The sequence below is a fragment of the Lontra canadensis genome, unplaced genomic scaffold (assembly GCF_010015895.1).
Source record: "Lontra canadensis isolate GAN:19392208 unplaced genomic scaffold, GSC_riverotter_1.0 scaffold21, whole genome shotgun sequence".
Classification (NCBI taxonomy): Eukaryota; Metazoa; Chordata; class Mammalia; order Carnivora; family Mustelidae; genus Lontra; species Lontra canadensis.
Window position 1 is genome coordinate 11,589,795 of NW_022631015.1, and position 15,548 is coordinate 11,605,342.

General features: G+C 42.0%; 1 protein-coding gene across 5 annotated transcripts in view; it reads left to right on the forward strand.

Moving 5' to 3' along the window:
• Positions 1–15,548, forward strand: part of HIVEP1 (HIVEP zinc finger 1) — a 140,898-nt gene that overhangs the window by 116,016 nt on the left and 9,334 nt on the right. For 4 of the 5 annotated variants that reach the window (XM_032861570.1, XM_032861568.1, XM_032861569.1 and 1 more), the window contains exon 7: positions 638–739. The exons of the other annotated variant lie outside the window; for it this stretch is intronic. In XM_032861570.1, coding sequence (XP_032717461.1) covers positions 638–739 — 102 coding nt within the window. The remainder of the gene's footprint in view (positions 1–637; positions 740–15,548) is intronic. 5 annotated transcript variants of the gene reach the window in all.

Genomic DNA, 15,548 nt, shown 5'->3' on the forward strand with positions numbered 1-15,548 from the left:
AGGAAAAGATACCTCCTAAAAAGCAAAACCCCTGACCTCCGCCATGTCATTCATAGATAGTTAGTTAGTTAGTCTAGAATTAGTGATCTGAAACCTTAAGTCCCAAGTAGAAGCAGTTGGAAAACTGATCCATAGAGATGTTCGTACAACCCAGGGTCCTTAAGACTCCATGGGAAACAGTCTTGCTGAAGATGAGCCTTCAATAACAACTACAAAGCATGCAAAGAAACAAGGTACCATGGGGGAGATCCAGCAGACATGATGGGGGAGGTTTCAGACTACAGGAACCACAGATTTTAGTACAATCCAAGAGGACTTTAAACAAAATATAAAATGTTCTCAGAAATAAATGAGGACTACAGAATAGAAACCAAAGGCAAAAGTAGACTTATCCTATTATAGTAGACTACCTCCGGGTAGCGGAGGCAGATTTGAAAAAGAGAAGCTATTAGTAATGAATAGCAAGGTTATTACAACATATAGATACCAATTCTTTTGTTTGTCCAAATTTTAGTCTTGGAATTGTATAACCACAGTCTGTGCTTTCACTTGAAAGAGGAATGAAATTTGCCAGTGTTGACAAATGCGAGAGCAAAATAATACTACATAAGCTTAGTAAACATTCTTTTCCCTTAAGGAAATCTGACAAAACACATGAAGTCCAAGACACATAGCAAGAAATGTGTGGATTTAGGCGTCTCAGTAGGTTTAATAGATGAACAAGATACAGAAGAATCAGGTAAGGCTTTATTCCATATTTTTCATAAATGCTATTTACAATATGCTGGTTTTTTTGCATCCATACCCTTCTTTCCATTGGCACTGATACTTCCTAGTTCTTCTTGTCGTTGCTGCTTATTTACACGATGCATTAGACTCCTAATCAGTGTTCCCGTCTGTAGTTTGTTCTCCTTCCCACCCGTCCAACCCCACAGACGTCCGTCTTCCCGAAGCATGTGTCTGCTCACACTCCTGCTCTACTGCTCGTCTTCCATTGGCTTCCCTTTGCCTCCCAAGTGAACTGCCAGCCGCTTGACCGCACATCTTCAAAGTCCGTTACAGTCTGCTGTCCTCCTCCTTCTCCAGCCTTGTTTCTCATTTCTTTCTTTCACCTCTCCTCATGCTTAAATTTCCTGCCTACGTGGCATTGATCTGGCTCCCTCCCTTTCCAACCTTCCCCTACACCCCGCCACCGCCCTCAATCCCCATGCATACACGGCTCCCAGTGTGCACTGGACAAAACTCTTCCTCTCCTTCGAGGTCTAGCTCAAACCCACTGCTGCTATGAAGCCTTCTCTGATTTTCCCTTCCCACACTGTGGGTAGCCACTTCTCCCTGCTCTCAGCTCCTGTAGCAGTTTAACGTTTGCTCTCTGGAAGCTTTGAGTCTCTTTCTGCCTTATTTTGGGGTTATCTACAACTGCTTACCTCACCTCCTCACCGAGATTTCCAAGCGTGTCCTGAGCAGAGCTGGTGAAGGAGTGATGCCCGCTTCACCCACAGCCTGTGGTGCACGGCCTCACCCAGAGCAGCTGCTCTGGAAATGTTTGTGGACTAGAACATTCGTTTGCATCCCCAAGATGTTTGTTACTTTGAAGAAGTTAACCGGTTGTTTTCTTAATGGTGTTCGCTCAACAAATAGAAGTGTTTATCTTTAACCAATTTTGAGGGAACGTAAGCCTGTTCATCTGTTCTGACTCATTAGAGAGTAGAATTATTCTCTCGTAAGACTTTTTTTTTTTTAAGCCAAGAATTTATCAACCAAAGAGAGAGAAGTTTCCCCTAAAAAGTTGTCCTACTTTTTTTGAAACATGCCCTAAATTTGACCTTTACTTGCTTGCTATGTTTTAGTTAATATGCATTTATTTGGTATCTAGAAAATTTCCAAACAGAAAGTGGTGAGGATATCATTGAAAATATAGGTAAAAAGTCAAACGCATTTTATTCCACCTGACAACCAGTAACACACTGAATGAATCACCCTGAATTTTTTTCTGGATACGCAAAGGAAGTGACTCACACCTTAAGTGGTAAAGCCAATATGATTCAGGATTTTGAGCACACAGAAAGGATTGCCTTTAACTCTTTTTTGGGAATAAACTGATACATTCTTGATAGAAGAAAAAAATCATCATAACAAATTTAGGACAGTAAGGAGCTTTTTACGTGTTTTTGGCACCTTGACACTTTATACATTTTGGGGATGACAATATCAGGATTTAAAAGTGCCTATCACATTAACATATGTGTTACTTTTCTGTCCTAGGAACATACTTATTAAAAGCTGATTTTTGAATTGCCAGAAATTGAGTTCTGTGTCGTGTCTTTGTTTAAAGACACTTACACATTTAATAGAATTATTTATAATTCACTTCTAATGTATACAGCTTATTTGGTTTATTTTTTGCTCCTAGCAGTCACACAGTAAATTAACTACCATGATAAAGTAAAAAAAAAAATTTTATTTGCTTTATTATTATTTGCTATATTGCTATTATATAGAGCCATTCACAAGTAAAAAGCTAGGAAGAATGAATAAGAGTTTCAGCAAGTTTATTATTACCCACAGACTAGAAAAGGAACAAAGTAGAAATATGAAATACTAATGTCTGAGAAACACAAATGTAAAAAGTAGTATTATAATATACACTCATTTACTTGTTTTACTTTAAGAAGTATGTCTTTAAGAAGATGTCTTATAAAAATTAAGTAAAATATCTCTAGAGTCCTCTAAAGTTAGAGGAAGGTAGTGTTTATATCTAAAATTTGCATAGGAAAATTAAGTGTGGTTTGCATTATAACCATGTATTGCTTAGATTGGCTGATGGGTGGACTTACATATCTGTCCACTCATGTTTGTATTTCTCAGCTCATTCCAGAAGCACTTGAAGCGGGTTTTAGATGATAACTCAAACTTGATAGCCTGATTCCCTATTCAGATGGGATCTTTTGATAAAACTGGGTAGTTTTACTTGATTTTTCTCTTGGTTAAATTTTTTTTTAATTACTGTAATTATGGTTAGCATACTCAGTGTTTTCACAGTTTTAATTGAATAGTAGATTGTAGCATCTAGGTGGATTTTGCCAAGTGCTATACCGTACTGGAGACCTAACAATTCTTTATGAATATGCCAACCAGCATATCCTACTTTTGCTTTATTATGGGCTTGGAATGTACATGTAACAGTAGTAAACGTGTTGTTTTATACAGTGGACTTCTTTTCATTCTTCTGTTTTTGTGCTTCTAAAAAAAAATTTTTTTTTTTAAATACAGAATGATTACAAAGAGTTTTATTACACGCCCTCAGGGATTCACACCAGACCTGATTATTATATTTTCTCATATTTGTCTCAAGTCTTTTTCATAAATTCAGTGTATTTTTAAAAAAAACAGTCAAGCACATCATTACACATCAGGTCACCTTTGCCGGTCACTCTCCCTCCCAGAGCCAGACACTGACTGCGCCTTTCAGTTCATTTATTGTGCTTTCATATATCCATGAATAGTATGTGGTTGGTTGGTTTGTGTTTTGAATTTGTATCAACAGTATCAACCTTGTACGTAGATGCCTAGAAAATTAATTTTGCTTTCTAATTTTAAATTGTTTTCTAGAACAGTTTCTGTCTCTGCTCATCCTTGACTCTACCTTATACTATAAGAATTTAAATTTTGCCTGTGTTGGCTGAATGAGAGCCTGCTATCTTAGTGTTTTCTTGATTACTGTCCTAAAGTGGTATCTTATGGTTCTTTGAGAAGAGGCTCCTCTCCATTAAACCGGCAGTAGTCAGAGACGGGATCTTGCTGAACAGTTCCTCAGATGTCTGTGTTTTTAGGGGAGAAAGCCCAGAAGTCTGCATGCGGTAGGATGCTACATGGCTGGAGAGGGTTCTGTTTTCTGCCAGAACACGGCCTCTACATGCGGTGCCCCAGGGCTGTGGTGATCAGTCTCTTTTTCTTTCTGCCTGTACCCACTCGCTAAGTAATCTCGTTCCATTTTCTGACGGAAATAACACCTGTCTCCTGCTGATTGCCGTATTCACGCCGGACTGGCGCATCTGTCCGTCTGCTCACCACCCCCATTGGCGAGTCTCATGGGCGCCTCGAGTTGGACTTTCACCCCTTACCTCCAAGAAGCGCACTTCCCCTAGTGTCTTGTCCCGTCCTTCCAGCTGCTAGTCTTGAAGTCATCCTTGGTGCCTTTCCCACTTCCTTCCAAGTGTGTTCAGGATCTTCCCCACATCTGACCCCCGCTGCCTCCCAACCCTGGTCAGAGTCACCACTGCCTCCGCTCAGTGGCTTGGAGTACCCCTGACTGCTCTGTGTCCAACCCCAGCCCCTTGACAGACTTCCAGCACAGCAACCAAAGTGTTGTTTTTTTGTTTTGTTGTGTTTTGAATTACATCATTATTTTGCTGAAAACCCTCTAAAGGTCTCCTGTCCTTCCGAGTGCTTGGTCGGCTGTGCGCTGGGAGCCCTCCGGCCCACTACCTTCCTCACACCGTCTCTCCCAAGCTCGTCTCCCATCTCTTCTGCCCTTGCTCACCCATCCACACCCACTCGCATCTCCCTGCTTTTCGTTAAACAGCCCAGCAGGCCCCCACTCGGGCTTGTGCTCAGTTCCTGTCTTCCCAGTGCCCTCTGCCAGTTCTGCCGGACTTAACTGGTTGTGTCCTTCAGTGCTCCGCCCAGTGCTGCTGGGTCAGCGAGGCCCTCCTGAGCCCCCCAGACGAACACCCCTCCCACTCTTCTGCCAGCAGTACTCACACCTCTCTGTTCCGCTTTATAGTCCTTCTGGCACATATCCCTACCAGGTGTGTTGTGTGTGTTTTATGGAAATAGGACGTGAGGATAAGGATTCTCTGTTTGCTGCACAATCTCCAGCTTCTCAGGATGGTGGCTGGCAGGTGATAGGTAGTAAACAGTTGTTGATTTAATGAAGGACTAGAGGGGAAAAAATGACCTACAATCTGTCAGAAAGTTCTTCAACCTTCTTATTTTTAGAATTGGGCATGTTCGTTTTCTGTTAAATCCCTTCACTAAAATCAGACCGTAGCTTTGAGATGCCGTTTAACGCCTCTACCTGTAAACAGAGTTTACATGATATGGCCAAGGTAGACACAGGTATTGTCGAAGCGATGACGGCGTTCGTTTGTTAATGTGTTACTGGTTGTGGGATCAGAAGACGAGAGGGTAATTGAGGTCATCTGACTCTTCCGTTTTCCCATCTTCAGTGATGTTCACTCCAGATTGACGAAGACCTGTTTTTCGGTAGCTCTAGAGAAGAAAAGTTGCTTCTCTGGTTGATCTGTTTATGTATTTATTCAGCCCTGGAGCAGCCGTAGGGGACGTGCATCCCCCCCCCCCCGCCCCGCCACCCCAGTGCTTAGGAGTGAGCCCAGCCTCAGCTGGGGTTGGGGCAGGAGCAGGGAGGCCTGGATGGTGCAGAAAGATGACTAAGGGTACCCCCGAAGAAAGGGAAGGGACTTATTTACCCGTACGTTGCTTTATTTAAAAAAGTACTGGTGAGGAGGAGGGGTAAGGGAGGGCTATCTGCTGGACCCGAGAGAGCTGCTTGGGCAGAAGCCCCGAGGACCAGGGAAAGAAACAGGTACGAAGCATGTAACTGGGCCAGGACGTGAGAGCTGGACAGGGTGCACCCCTGACAGGGGCTGCGGGACAGATCAGACTATGCAAGGGGGCTTTAGCGCAGGGAGCGATGGTGCCAGCTGCCCACGTACTCGTTTGTCCTCAGATGTAACCAGAGCCTCTGCTGTGGCAGTTCATGCCAGTTCCATGATGTTGTGACTCTTGAAACCCATTATTTCTTTGTTATGATGTTTTTCTAGTATTTTTATTCTTTTAAACATTCCATGATACAGAAAGTGTTCCTTTTATTTAAAAAGTTTGGGGTTTTGTTTTGTTTTGTTTTGTTTTTTTGATGTCATCTAAAGTCATTTAAAGCCATTGCCTCCTCGGGCGCATAGACACCTATCTTTCAATCCGGATTATTTTTTCAAATGTTTTTGAAACAAGGAAAGAAAAGATAATAGGGCTTTTAATCCATGACTCTGGAATTTTCATTGCCGAGCTTTTTTGTTTTGCTTTCTTTTGATTTTGTTTCTCTTTTCCCCCGATGATGCTCTTTTATTTTGTAGTGGGAAATTAGACTGTAATACCTAAAAGAAGCATGCGTTCATTAAGTGGATGGTCCCTTTCAGCAGCAGCAATAAAAAATAATTCCATGGAGCAAACGCCTCTTTCTGGAGGGCTGTTTATATAAAGAGAGCACCTCAGTGCTTCCGCGTGCCTCATTCCCACCCAAGTTTGGGTGGGAAGTCTGGTACGGATTTTCCCTTGTGACATCCCATTGTATATATACATAGAAATGTGTAATGACTAATTTAGAAAACTTGCTCTTCATTTATTAAATTAGGGAGCATTTTCCCCTGGAATTAATTTCTGTTCTCCCCATAGAATAGACGATCGTAAAAGGTAAGGGCTTGATTTGTTCCTGCTTTAATTTTTGTGTGTATTTTAAAATCCTGCCCTCATGGTCTCCATAAAGGATGTGATAAAATATAGCAGCTTGTCACAAAGTGTTTCACTTTACTGTCCGTTTCCTTTCCCAGGGGAACATGTCGGAGACGAAGTGGCTGACTTTTAAAAAGTTAGGAAGGAGAATCAGTGGTTTTCAAGTATTGCAGTTCTCAATTTCGAAATGTACACTTCCGGGTAGACTGAAGCTCCGGGGTCTGAGGCTGGTCAGTGTTGGGTGACCTGCGCCAGCTCCGCCTCTCTGCACCCTCCTTGCCCACTGAGGTTCCTTGTCTCCTGGTCACAGAGTCTCCCCTGTGTAGGGATCAGACACATGGCCATGGTTCCTTGGGAGACTTCAGATGCCGCATAGGCTCCTCTGCCCATCTCGACACTCCTGCCTGCTAGTGTGTTCTCCGTCTCCCCTGCCCACGGGATGAAAAGCAGGGGTCAGCCTGTGTTGTGTGATGTGGGATCTTTGCACACAGAACTTGCTGTCTTCTCTTTAATGGTGAACGGTTAGCAAATGCTTTCGTGGCACCCTGCGATCTTGGTATCATTTCTTAAATTTGTAATTCAGTATAAATCTGATATTAAGCCCTGACGCAAGGTACTGCCAGAAACCACACTGGAATCCCGTTGCTGCACATCTACAGTAAACATTGAGGAAAAGTCCAAGGTTGGGCTGGCAGGAAGGTGCCATAGCACGCCTCACGGTTAGCTTTCTTCCCTTTATTTCAAAAAGGTAATGATTGCTATGGCTCTTCCAATGCCTTTTGTGCCCACATGATGGCAGTTATTGGGGTGGGGGTGGGGGGGACAGCTGGTCTACCCTATGAAAAGTAAAGTCTGAAATAACTAAGTCTACCAGCTGACTGTCCTTTGTGACCTAGCTTTGCCTAAACACAGTTGAAATTTGTCACTACCAATGCTGATAAATGATAGATGCCCACTAAAAAATATAGTGAATAAAGAAAAATACGTAGCCAGATTCAGAAGCTCCATGTCTTTTGGGAAACCGTTCCTCCAAAATGTCAGGGCTTGATCAGTGTGACAATGTGCGACATTGTCTTCTCCAGATACTGATTTAAATTCCTACACAATTTTGATAGCCATGCTACATTTCTTAGTCTAACCGTGTGGTGGCTGTGCCGGCAGTGGTTTCCTACGGTACCTCAGGGAGGATGACTGGGGGGGCACCTGTGTGGTCAGTCAGTTAAGCTGACTCAAGGCATGATCCCTAGGTCCTGGGATCAAGCCACAAGTCAAGCTCCCTGCTCAGTGGGAAGCCTGCTTCTCCCTCTCTCTCTGCCTTCAGCAACCCCCCCGCCCCCCGCCCCACTCATTCGCTGTCTCTTGCTTTCTTTCACAAAAATAAAATCTTTAAGAAAAAAAAAAGAGAGAGAATTAGATTCGGCACACATTAGTGAATGTGACGTGCGCTGAGATGGTCAGTGCCAATGTGACATGCACGACCTTCCTGCGTATATTTAAATCTTGATCACCTTGGACATCCAAGAAACGGGGTAGATCTTTTTAAAGGAAAAACAAATAACCCACAATGGTTTTGTTTGGGAGACCTGATACTAAATGCCAGAGTTCATAGACTAGGACCCAGAAAACCTATACCAAGGATAGTGCTTATAGGTTTACAGGGAAAATTGGGCAGTTTGGTCATTTAATTTATCTTCTCTGTAGCACACCAAGATATATCATCAAGAAATACCATCTCTGAGCTTTCTTTCATACAACAAAATTTATTAAACGCTCATGAAAGGCCAGTGTTACTACAAAGTATCTCACCAAAAAAATATATGTGTGTGTGTGTGTCTGTGTGTGTGTGTGTCTGTGTTTTTTTTTAGAGATTGAATGTGTGCAGGGGGTGGGGCGAGGGCGTAGAGGGAGAGAGAGAATCTTAAGCAGGCTCCATGCTCCACACAGAGCTGGACATGGGACTCGATCTCATGACCCTGAGATCATGACCTGAAATAAAATCAAGAGTTGGATGCTTAACTGACTGAGCCACCCAGGCGCCCCCAGAATATTTATTTCTTAAATATTATTAGCATTTGGTAACGTCTTGGCCAGCTTATGGCTTTCTGGCCAAAGTTAAAGGCCTCTTAATGCTGTATGTTTATTTAGTTATTCCTTTATGACTGCCTCATTTTGTCTATTTTCCCCAAAGTTTTACTCTGGGTTTGTTTCTCCTTAACTTCAGAATTTATTTTCCTGGCATTCATCCTAAGTCTTTTTTTTTTTTCCCCCAAATTATCTTAAACCCATTCCCCACTGTGCCAACCAACATAACATTCAGAATGTCCTTCACCAGAGTCACGTGCAGGTCCCCGGTTGCTAAAGACGACTCATTAAAGCTTACTGTGAAAATGGTGTGATGAAGGACCCAAGAACCTCGATTTTTTAGAATTCCTTACTACCCTTAGCAACTGCAGGCTGCGTAGCTACCCATTTTATCCTTCAGTGGATGAATTCTTGTGCTAATTTCCAAGTGGAGTCGATTTACAGATGCGAGGAACCATTTACTTTGAATGAAGCAGGAGGAATTATAAGTTTCTCTAAGCCAGCCATTAAAATGTGGACACTTGGCATTTGAAAGAAGTTCCCACTTAGTTTAAAACCAGCAACTCAAGCTGTAATTATAGTAGTATGTGCTCACGAAGTCTCATCCCTCCAGCCAGCCCGCCCGTGGTGCTCGTCGTCTGGGCCATGCAAAATTGCACGGTCTCTGGAATTTCATCCCTGTGCTCTTGGGGTGGTAGTGAGTACTTTCGCGTTTTCTCCTTCTGTGTCAGTCAAAAACCGTGCTGCCAGCTATTTGCTTTCCGTGCCTTGATCCAAAGAATGTTTTTGTCAACAGAGTGCTGGACTGCAGTGCTAGGAATGTTAATACGTGCCCTCGGCTGCCCAACGGGGAGGACTGGCCAGTGTGGCCAGTGCAGCTGCGGATCTGATCTTGCTGGGTTTAAGTCTAGAGCAATGTGTGGAAGAGCTTGATGGCAGACCGCAGGATTTAAAACCTGTATCATATTTGCCCTTAAAATTAATTGAATTTTTCTAAGTGAAATTCTGTCGACATGAAACCTGTACAGTATGTTTCTGTCATTCTGGGATTTTCAGGGAAAACACGAGTGCACCTTTTTAAGAAAATGTTCCATGTACAATACAAAACCATAATAGTTCTGGAGATATCTGTGTAAGATAAAGTGTTAATACCATTAACCAACGACACGGATAGGAGTCTTTTGGTTTTACTTCCTGAGTGAACGAACATTAAACTCTGGCCCCATTACTTTCTTAATGATGTTTTCATCTTTAAAAAACAAAAACAAAATAACCCAATAACTTATTACTGCCATAGTTGCAGGCTTTACAAGAATTTTTTCCCTCAAGTTGCTGTTGTTTGTGTCTCCAAGTACTGTTTCCAAACGTGAGCAAAACAAAAACAGGCAGCAGACGACGGGAGCCTGCGTCTCTGGCCTCCTGTGAATCCGATTCTTCCAGCAGGTGTCACTGTGTGGCAGCGATGGGAGGTCCCGGCTACCCTTTGTCCCACCCATGCTGAAGTTGGAACTACATCTTTAGAGAAATTGGGTGACAGAGTGTATGGAAACATTTACTTTTGAAGAACAGTAGTGCCGCATTGCCTACCTCTTCTTTTCTTCATGAATTTAAATTCACAGAAATTAAGGGAATTAATTTTCCACTTCCATAAATTTTTACTGAGTATTGGAAAAATTTACGAGCAGGGAGGGAATATGTCTAGGAGGACATAAACTAAATAGAATTTGTAAGGGCCATGCATTTATGAACTTGTTAATAAGCAAGTGTGGATTTTTTTTTTTTTTTTTTAATGTCTGTTGTAGAGTCTCTGGGGGATGCGGAGGGGTGAGCTATAGCCTTTACCCTCCTGGAGTGTTACACTCTACACCAAAAAAAAAAAAAAAAAGAACAATGAGGGTAGAATAGTAGGAAATCTGTACATCTTATCCACATAATGACAGGACTCCCAAGTGCATGAAAAGCTGGTTCCAAGTTTTGGCTTTGATGCTTCCTAGCCACAGAGACATCTCTTAACTTCCTTGCTAAGAAGAGTTTGAGATCACTGCTATCACGTAGTGCTGGTTAGATTGAAACAGGACAGCAGAGCCTGGATGTTGGCCCACTCTTTCTGAAAAGGGCCTGATAGTGAGTATTTCATGTTCCGTGGGTCATGTAGCCTCTGTCATGACTACTGACATTTGTGGTTGTTACCAAAGGCTGCCTTGGACAGTTTGTAAACCACTGAGCCTGCTGCATGCTGGGAAAACTTTATTGACAAGAACAGGCAGCGAGCCACACGCGGCCCGCAGCCACAGTTTGCCAGTGTCGGATACAGCAGGAACCGTGCACAGCGTGCACATAGTTCTCATACTATGTAACGCGCTATAGCAAAATGGACAATACCACAGAGTCCTAAATGGTAAGTTTTCAGAGTAGTTAACAAATCTGAGGTCTCATGCTTGCCGGCTTGTGATCACAGACAAGTCATTTTTCCTGTCTTCGTCTTCCGTCGGCACAATTTCTGATGTGGTAGTAATAGTGTCCTTTGGGCATAGGAGCAGGGCTAAGGGGACAGTGAAGTTATATGAAAGGACTTGTATTAACACAAGAGAATGGGGTTGGTGGGCTCTGCCTTGGGATGGGTATTTAAAAGGATGCCATTGTCTCCCATTCGTTTAAGCTATCCCTTTTCTCTTTTCTCTGTCACCCTAGAGTATCAGCCCTGTTTAACATACATGTATGTAATATGTAATGTAATGATCCAGAGTTTATGTTCAGGTTTCCAGACTTGGAAACTCCCCCTTCAGGAGTTTCAAGACACAGCACATGCAGAGATAAACATTACTCTGTCCTTGTCCCGCGGAAGGAAAACTACAGAGAGGAATCCCAGCCCTTCTTAACTCCTCTCCAGGCTGTAGGTCTGTGGCTCTGTCCAGGGAGAAAGGTCCAGGGAAGCCACTCTGCAGCTTTCCCACCCATCATACCTCCAGCTTTAGTCTGAAACTTGCCGTGATCAAGGCAAAATCAGATTAACATGGAGCCAAATAGTTTTACGTCCTTCCACATTAAACGATATATGGTGTCGTTTTTAAATCCTTCATGTAAATTGTGTGTGTATGTGTGTGTATAAAATTTAAAAATTTTAAAGATGTATACTATTCTACAAGTACTCTTAAACTTCCATAGTCACTACAAAGTCCAGTGTATGTGTTGTGAGGTTAACGTTGAGTGATTAGTTTACATTCTTGGGGATTGCATTTTATAGGTTCTACTATGCCTAATCAAATAATTACATGAAGCTTTTAATTTCTGTGCCTATAAACATTCGACTCATGCATATTTATAAGCTAGCTTAATTTCTATAATTTATTGTTGACCTTTCAGAGCACCCTGTAGTTAGATTTTTAAAATAGGATATTTGAATGTGCAGCATTTAGCCAGAGACTGAGGAGCCAGGTGAGCTGTGGGCTTGACACTTTAAAATAATTACCTACAGTTTACATTTTTTAAATCATTATCTGAGAAAATATCAAGTCCTTATCTGCTCCTTGTCTTAGTTATAATCAAATAGCATTGGCGTGTATGTAGCGCGAAGCTACATTCTCCCCGAGCCCCGGTGGCTGGAAGAACCCTTTGTCCAGCTGACTAAGAGATGCAAAACCAGATACAAAATACAAGGTAGAAAGAGTTGTAGGTGCTGAAAATTTAACACATGTATTTGGGAGAAATTTCCTGTGCTTCTAAAAATTCACCAAGAGGAGCATTGAATTTGATTTCAAGAATTAATGGTTTCCTACTAAACAATAAGAAAGAGAAAATTGCTTATCAGAGAAAGAAGCCTTAATGGGTATAAGAACAGCAGGGAAGTGGATATTGTGCAAGTTTATCTGAAGGAGACAGAATATTGGTGTTGAGGGAATAAAATAAAGACCCTGGAGTACTGGCAAATTGTTTGTTTTATGCAGCTTTCCAAGAGATTATTTTCATCTTAAGAGAAAAGCTGCAAAACGCGTACAGAGTTCTTGTATACTCCTCACCCAGCTTCCCCTTATGTTAGCATATTACAGAACTGCGGAATGTTTGCCAACACTAAGAGATTAACTTCAGCTCAACATTAGTAACTAAAGTACAGAAGTGACTTGAGTTTCACCATTTTTTCCACCGATGTCCTTTCTCTGGCCCAGGATCCCCTTCCGAATCCCACATGGCACTTGGCGGTCATGGCTCCTTTGACTCCTCTGATGACTTCCTCAGTCTCTGTTGTCTCTCATAACCTTGCCATTTGTAGGGAATACTGATCAGTCATTTTGTAGAATGTCCTCAGAGTGGGGTTTTCTGGTGGATGCTCGTGATTGGATTGAGGTTTGCATCATTAGAAATGTGCCGTAGAATGATTGTACTTGTCTCAGTGTTGTCGTATCCGGATATGTCAACAGGTATTATTGGTCACGTTAATCTATATTAACATGATCTTCCAGGACTCTGGAAGGACTTTGGCTAATCTTCCAGGGCTCTCTACTGTAAACTTACTGTTGTTCCCTTTGTAAATATTAAATGTTTATGGGAGATACTTTGAGACTATGCAGATACTCTGCTTATACACTGATGGATCTTGCCTACAATGAATATTACTAGGGTGTTCTGATTTATTAACTGGAATTTTTCTGCAGGGAGAAGTTACCATTTCTTCATTTGTTCTTTCATCCTTTCATTCATTTACATCTGTATGGACTCAAGGATACGTATTTTATTCTTCGGGTTATGATCAGTCTTACCGTTTTTTATTGTGTAGCTCAAGTTCTCATTAGCCATCAAGAGTTGAGGTCTGTTCCTGTGCCCTTTTGACTTGCCCCATCTTTTTTTTTTTCTTTAAGAAGTTCCTTATTTTCTAGCACCCCTAGATGTTTCAGCCCTGACATCAACCATTTCTCCAAGGACCTCTGGTTCCCCCTACTGGAGAATGGTGTTTAGAAACCAAGATCTTGCATGTGGTGTGTTCACTGCTACTGACCTGTCACTGCTTCTGTCCTCTGTCACTGGGTAGAGTTAGGAAGTATATGTACATATGCTAACTCCTACCTACACACACACCTATATTCATTTCTGTATCTGTGGGGGGAAGGGAGGCATGCACACACACATACATAAACACACACTTACGCAGTATACATGAATGAAACATGAGTCCATATTGAAAGTCCCAATTTCAGTCCACATGGTTGATTCTAGCCTTCTCTATTTCCTTCTTTTTCTTTCGCCTGCAGTGAGGAACCTGGTCCCCATCTACATTTGAATATTTGTTCAGCTCTAGTTTTTTTTTTTTTTTTTTAAGATTTATTTATTATGGGGGAGGGGCAGAGGGAGAGATAGAGAGAGGGACTCTCAGGCAGACTCCCCGCTGAGCGTGGAGCCTGACACGGGACTCAATTCCATGAACCATGAGATCATGACCTGAGCTGAAACCAAGAGTCAGACACCCAACCGACTGAGCCACCTGGGTGCCCCTTGCAGAGCTCTAGTATTAATTAATGAACCAGTTTCAGAAATCCTAACCCACTTGCAAAAAAGCAGATTTACAGTTGCAGTCAGTGTTTGTGTGCAGTTCTTTTTGTCTTCAGCCTTCACTTCATCCGGTCAGAACCCTCACCCAGGGGGGAGCCTTTTTCCCACCCCTTCAGAGTGGTTATGCAGTTCACTTGCATTTCAGTTAGCATCATCTGTCTCAGCTCGCATTCCATCTTGGATATGTCCCACATCCTGATTTTGTTTCTGTTGACATACCGTAAAGTTCACTTCATGGCATTGAGCTCACTCTAGGGCGGTCTTTGACAAATGCGTAGAATGATATGTCCAAGCCCACAGTTCCATACAGGGGCATTCCATCACCCCCCAAATTCCCCTGTGCCATTCCCTTATAGACATCTGCTGCCCCTGCCGGACAGCCCCTCACAACCACTGATCTCTTTCTTTCCCTATGGTCATGAGTTTTCCAGAGTGCCATATGAAAGGAATAATATAATGAATAGCCTTGGGGGTCTGGCTTCTTCCATTTCGTTCATTTCTTTTGTATTGCTGCATAGTATTCCAATTGTATTGATGTGCCGTAGTTTGTTATCCACAGACCGGTGGAAAGATTTAGATTGCTGCCAGTATTTGGCAAATATGAATAAACCTGCTGTAAGACCTTCATGTTAAGGTTTTCATATGAATGTAAGTTCCCATTCCTGCATGGTTTGACATGAGGAGTGGAATCTCTGGGTGTTGTGGCTGGGAGACGCATAGCTTTATAACGGGCGGTCAAACTGGTTTTCAAAGTGTCTTTGCCATCTTACCTTCCCACCAGCAATGTAGGAGAGTCCAGTGTTCTGCAACCTTACCCGCACGTTTTGAAAAAAATATTCTAATAGGGAGGTACAGTGGCATTTCATCGCAGTTTTTACTTGCACTTCTTCAACTGATGACAATGAGCGTATTTTCATATGCTCTTTGCTTTCCAGATGGCTTCCTTGGCGAAGTGTTTGTTCAAAAATTTTGCCCATTTTTTTTAAAGTGGGGTATTTATTTACTTATTGTTGAATTTTGATATTTTTAAAATATATCCTAGATACCATTTCTTTGCCCAAAATGTGCCTTGTAGGTGTTTTCTTGCAGTCTCTGCTTGTCTTTATTCTTTTTTGTAGTGTCTTTCTCAGAGAAAAAAGGGCTTTTTTAAAATATTAATGAAGCCTAGTTGATCAATTTTTTAAAATTGTGCTTTTGATGTCATACGTAAGAAATCTTTTGTCTACTCCAAGGTTACACAGATTTTCTACAGTTCTCTTTAAGAAGTTTTACAGTTTTATATTTTACATTTACATTGAGTTATTGTGTAAGGTATAAAGTATGTGTCATTTTTTTCATATGTGGTTGTCCATTTGTTTCAGCAACAATTTATTGAGAAGACCGTCCTTTCCCCA